This window comes from Salmo salar, chromosome 02 (genome assembly GCF_965601325.2).
Source record: "Salmo salar chromosome 02, fSalSal1, whole genome shotgun sequence".
Taxonomy (NCBI): domain Eukaryota; kingdom Metazoa; phylum Chordata; class Actinopteri; order Salmoniformes; family Salmonidae; genus Salmo; species Salmo salar.
This window is the reverse complement of record NC_138292.1, coordinates 73174109-73180108: the sequence shown is the minus strand read 5'-3', so window position 1 is coordinate 73180108 and position 6000 is coordinate 73174109. Positions and strand designations below refer to the sequence as shown.

The 6000-nt window shown below is 45.2% G+C and overlaps 1 protein-coding gene across 2 annotated transcripts in view; it reads left to right on the top strand.

Annotated features, from left to right (window-relative positions):
* Positions 1-1616: 1616 nt before the first annotated feature.
* The window catches only part of aspscr1 (ASPSCR1 tether for SLC2A4, UBX domain containing), a 39178-nt gene continuing 34794 nt past the window's right edge, over positions 1617-6000 (top strand). For both annotated transcript variants that reach the window (XM_082966760.1, XM_045709169.2), the window contains exons 1-3: positions 1617-1837; positions 2051-2106; positions 2415-2529. In XM_082966760.1, coding sequence (XP_082822886.1) covers positions 1751-1837; positions 2051-2106; positions 2415-2529 — 258 coding nt within the window. In that variant the 5' untranslated portion in view covers positions 1617-1750. The remainder of the gene's footprint in view (positions 1838-2050; positions 2107-2414; positions 2530-6000) is intronic.

Genomic DNA, 6000 nt, shown 5'->3' with positions numbered 1-6000 from the left:
ACGGTGGGGACACGACCCCCCCATCCTGGGAAAAATATGATTTGTCCCCCCCAATATATCACTGAAACATAACTATGTAATTTAAATAATATTAATAATTCGCAATGAAAGCAATTGTGCTGATTATAGACACTTAATAGCGCGTTTTTAAGTTTCAAAAGATTGCGACCCCCCCCACCCTTTGCCTCACAATGGTTTGATCCACTGCCAGTTCCTTAGTTGGCAAGGTAACAGAGGGGTGGTATCCACTGTCTGAAAGGCACTCAATGAACGTAACTGACGTGAGGTTAATCCAGTCAATCGCGCACACACACTAGCTGAATATGCATAGCTAGCTCGCAAATATTAACTATTAAGCTAGCTAGTACCTATTCCATTTATGTGGCCTCGTCAAAGATGGAATCTTTGCTATCGTCAATTTATTCCAAGATCAGCATGCAGATGATGTAAGTTAGTGCTTCAAAGTCCCTGTGATAAGGTTAGCGATAAACTGGAGTCCAAACTGAACAGAACTACACTCTCTTCTACCATTGTCTTAAATATATTTAATGGTCTCGTTGCAAAAGCTAAATTGTCGCAAGGGAACTTTTATTTATTTATTTTATTTCACCTTTATTTAACCCGGGTAGCAAAGATTATAGCAAACACCACTGAAACGGAATTGGTGCTCGCTAGCTTTGCAAATTCAGCTATTGTTGGAAGCCAGCCAATATGAAACAAACGATTAAAATTACAAAAGGTTGCAGCATATGTTGTGTAAATGGTGAACTCATACAGCTGTCAACTCTTGTCATTTTAATCCGTTTCACATTTGCTAGCTACCTTTTAGATCGAAGCCCAAATAGAATGATAAAAGATAAGATGATAGAAGCCCATCTCCTACTGTAAATAACCTACACACTGTGTGTGTGTGTAGCCAGCCAGCCAGCCAGGTAGAAAAATGGCAGAAAAATAAAAGACGGACATCAGAGTATTTTTCAGTACACCAAAACGCAGAGTAAGAACCCTAGTAGCCTAATATCTCAAAGACTAGTTGATAAAATGTTCATAAAAAAGAAATGAAATTCTATTGGAAATGTTTCACAATGATGTCATTAGGCAGAGCAGGCAACAGATGGCACACAGACAGCAGAGTTGGGGACAGATATGCAGGGACAGACTGGCAGAGACAGGGAGTCTCGGGTAAGTTTGTTGAGTCTTTGTTTGGCAACATTATGAAAGGTTCTCAATTTTTTTGACTTATAAAATAGGAACATAATTGGAAAATGCCATGGATACCCCCACTCTCAACTTAAACTGGTGACTGAACTAAGATTTGTTAAAGGCAATGGTATTGCTGTTGTGATTAGTTGTGTAGTTTTGGGTACCGGTAGTTAGGAGTACGGCAAACACCTTATTTCTTTGGTTCCTCAATATACATTTACCCTATTACAATGTAGGCTATGTGTTACAGCACTACTTTTGGTGTCCCCCACAGGAATTGCTCTTGAGAAATGTCATGTAATTGTCCCCTCCAAAGTTGATATCAGATTTTCGCCCCTGGCCACCAACCTCTCTCCCCCTCTGCTACAGAGCAGACACGAAAATAATGGAACACACCATCACCACACGGTTGGTGTCCCCTTTAACACAATACCATATCACACACAGGTACAGACAGTCACACACACGCTGATGCTACCACAGTAGGCCATAAAGACAATTGTGTCAATAAAGTTTATTCAAACAAACAACTGGACGTCACACCACAATGGCGGCCAGCACAACAGTGACAGTTTTGACTCCCAATGGAAGAAGACAAACCGTAAAAATATCGCCAAACACACCTTTGTTACAGGTAGGTAGTAATAAAGCTGATTTCCTGCTCTCCCAGTCTGCGTTTAAAATAACTGTCTCCCTTTTCTAGGTTATGAAAACGAGAGTGACCTTTCCATGTCGGTTGAACAATGACTGTTCAGTTTAGCCTGCTCGTTTTTCTCTCTTTGTCTGCACAAAGTTGCTTAGCTAGCTAACTTGTTTAGCTGATAGATAACCAATACTTTGTATTTAGGTCCTCGAAGACGTCTGCAAGAAACATGGAATTAATCCTGACGACCACGGTTTAAAGTGAGTTGAGAGCTTTGTTGTTAGCCTAGCTAGCTAACTTGGTCGTTAGACATGCTATCGTTAGCTGGCTAGCTCTGTGAACTGAAAGACAAGCTAGATATCCTCTTTATTACAACATTTTCGGTGAATGTTTTGTAGTGGTACCCAAATCATCAAACTGGACTATGATGAAGCTGTTTTTGGAGAGGGAGGGGAGGGATGGCTAGTCGTGTGCGCGCTCTGTCCATGTCATTTGTTTACGGGGCTTGGGACACTGCCATTTTACTAAAGCCTCATCCCTCTCTCTCTATCATCCATCCCATCGACAGATTTCAGAGGAACGTTCTGGACCTGTCGCTCCAGTGGAGGTTTGCCAGCGTGCCAAACAATGCCAAGCTGGAGGTGGTGCCCAGCACCCGGAAACAGACAGGGACCGACAGCCCGGTGAGTTTAACAACTAGTGTGTGTGGTGTGCAGCCTGACTTCACCATGACTATGTCCAGGAAACAACATCCACTTTATTACCTCTGCTTCATTATGGTCATAACAACATTACTGTTGCATTTAATAAAATGTTCCATGTTGCCCCTTTGGCTGGCAGAGCACCTGTCTCTCTACCCCTCTCTCTTTATATACCTCTGTCTCTCTCCACCCCTCTGTCTTTATATACCTCTGTCTCTCTCTCCACCCCTCTCTCTCCTTCTCTACCCCTCTCTCTCTTTATATCGCTCTCTCTCTCTACCCCTCTCTCCTTCTCTCCTCCTCTCTCTCCTTCTGTCTCCTTCTCTACTCCTCTCTCTCCTTCTGTCTCCTTCTCTACTCCTCTCTCTCCTTCTGTCTCCTTCTCTACCTCCTCTCTCTCCTTCTGTCTCCTTCTCTCCTCCTCTCTCTCCTTCTGTCTCCTTCTCTACTCCTCTCTCTCCTTCTGTCTCCTTCTCTACCCCTCTGTCTCCTTCTCTACTCCTCTCTCTCCTTCTCTACCCCTCTCTCCTTCTCTACCCCTCTCTCCTCTACTTCTGTCTCCCTCCACCCCTCTCCTTCTCTACCCCTCTCTCCTCTACTTCTGTCTCTCTCCACCCCTCTCCTTCTCTACCCCTCTCTCCTTCTCTACCCCTCTCTCCTTCTCTACCCCTCTCTCTCTTTCTCTACCCCTCTCTCTCTTTCTCTACCCCTCTCCTTCTCTCTCCCTACTTCTTCGATGAGGTTTAATGGTGGTTGGCATCCAATATGTTGCATTACTGCCACCTACTAGACTGGTGTACAACTCCCTTATACTTTGTGTGAAATTAACAAATACCCTACCATCGAACTTATTCTAACACTACACTCACAAAAAATGTAAATAACACCACCCTACTCCACTATTTAAATCTATTTAGTCCTACATGCCAACAGCCTGAAAGGATGGGACACCACCACCTAACACACCCTGTAACTCTTCTGATGTCAAGTCTCACACACCCAAATACCTCTCTGCCACCACAACTTCAATTTTCTGCAACTTACATTCCATCCCTGCAGTACAGTTGATAACCATTGCTTTAAATGCTAAAAATCCAATCTTAATGAAACATATATCACTTGTTGGCCTATCCCTCTGTACTGGTACAGGTCTACTACTCACACCACTCCTCTCAGGATCCCTCCCCCTTGACCCATCTTCCTCTACTTTCTTCACTGCCTCAGCACATGACAACTTCTGCACTACTCTAACCCTGGAAACCTCAACCTGCCTCTCTCGCAAGGGACATCTGATCCCCAGCTCCATGGGCACCCCTACAATTAACACATACCGCTACTTTCCCCAATGCTACATATTCCTTTGTGTCATGCCCTTCTGCACACTTCTCACACCTAGGAACCTCCCTCCTACGCACTGCTGCCACATGCCCAGAAGCTTGACACCTGTAACAACGTAATGTATTCGGCACAATAGCTCGTACAGGATAACTTATATATTCTAACATTACTTTGTCGGGCAAAGACTCAACATCAAAACTCAAGAACAATGACTTTTCTGTTTCCCCACCCTGTCTGCGTCGCACCAACTTTTACATTTACCGCTACCCCAGTAATCACTCCTCTCAATGGCACCCTTTTCTTGAGAGAAACAGTTCACATTTGTTTAACGCCGAGCGCCTTCTCTCCCTTTCTCTTCCCCTCTCTCTTTGTATACCTCTCGCTCTCTCCCTTTCTCTACCCCTCTCTTTATATACTCCTCTCTCTACCCCTCTTTATATGCCCCTCTCTCGCTCTCTCCCTTTCTCTACCCCTCTCTTATATACTCCTCTCTCTACCCCTCTTTATATGCCCCTCTCTCGCTCTCTCCCTTCTCTACCCCTCTCTTTATATACTCCTCTCTCTACCCCTCTTTATATGCCCCTCTCTCGCTCTCTCCCTTTCTCTACCCCTCTCTTTATATACCCCTCTCTCTACCCCTCTTTATATGCCCCTCTCTCGCTCTCTCCCTTTCTCTACCCCTCTCTTTATATACCCCTCTCTCTACCCCTCTTTATATGCCCCTCTCTCGCTCTCTCCCTTTCTCTACCTGTCTCTCTTTATATACTCCTCTCTCTACCCCTCTTTATATGCCCCTCTCTCGCTCTCTCCCTTTCTCTACCCCTCTCTTTATATACCCCTCTCTCTACCCCTCTCTTTATATGCCCCTCTCTCTACCCCTCTTTATATGCCCCTCTCTCGCTCTCTCCCTTTCTCTACCCCTCTCTTTATATACCCCTCTCTCTACCCCTCTCTTTATATGCCCCTCTCTCGCTCTCGCCCTTTCTCTACCCCTCTCTTTATATACCCCTCTCTCTACCCCTCTCTTTATATGCCCCTCTCTCGCTCTCGCCCTTTCTCTACCCCTCTCTTTATATACCCCTCTCTCTACCCCTCTCTTTATATACTCCTCTCTCTACCCCTCTTTATATGCCCCTCTCTCGCTCTCTCCCTTTCTCTACCCCTCTCTTTATATACCCCTCTCTCTACCCCTCTTTATATGCCCCTCTCTCGCTCTCTCCCTTTCTCTACCTGTCTCTCTTTATATACCCCTCTCTCTACCCCTCTTTATATGCCCCTCTCTCGCTCTCTCCCTTTCTCTACCCCTCTCTTTATATACCCCTCTCTTTACCCCTCTCTTTATATGCCCCTCTCTTGCTCTCTCCCTTTCTCTACCCCTCTCTTTATATACCCCTCTCTTTACCCCTCTCTTTATATGCCCCTCTCTTGCTCTCTCCCTTTCTCTACCTGTCTCTCTTTATATACCCCTCTCTCTACCCCTCTTTATATGCCCCTCTCTTGCTCTCTCCCTTTCTCTACCTGTCTCTCTTTATATACCCCTCTCTCTACCCCTCTTTATATGCCCCTCTCTCGCTCTCTCCCTTTCTCTACCCCTCTCTTTATATACCCCTCTCTCTACCCCTCTCTTTATATGCCCCTCTCTCGCTCTCTCCCTTTCTCTACCCCTCTCTTTCTCTACCCCTCTCTTTACCCCTCTCTTTATATGCCCCTCTCTTGCTCTCTCCCTTTCTCTACCTGTCTCTCTTTATATACCCCTCTCTCTACCCCTCTTTATATGCCCCTCTCTTGCTCTCTCCCTTTCTCTACCTGTCTCTCTTTATATACCCCTCTCTCTACCCCTCTTTATATGCCCCTCTCTCGCTCTCTCCCTTTCTCTACCTGTCTCTCTTTATATACCCACTCTGTCTCTCTGTCCCTCGTTCTGACTCACAGTTCTCATCCAACATAGTTCCCCTGTTTCTATTTTTACAAATGGTTAGTTGTTAAAAACACATTTTTGGCATCCTTTTTAACTCTGCCGGTGTCCTGGGGGGGAAACATGTTTTCCGTGTTAGCTAGTCACCACATTGAGTGATAGGTAAACAACTGCCCGGGTCTGGATTAAGTTAATGTGTC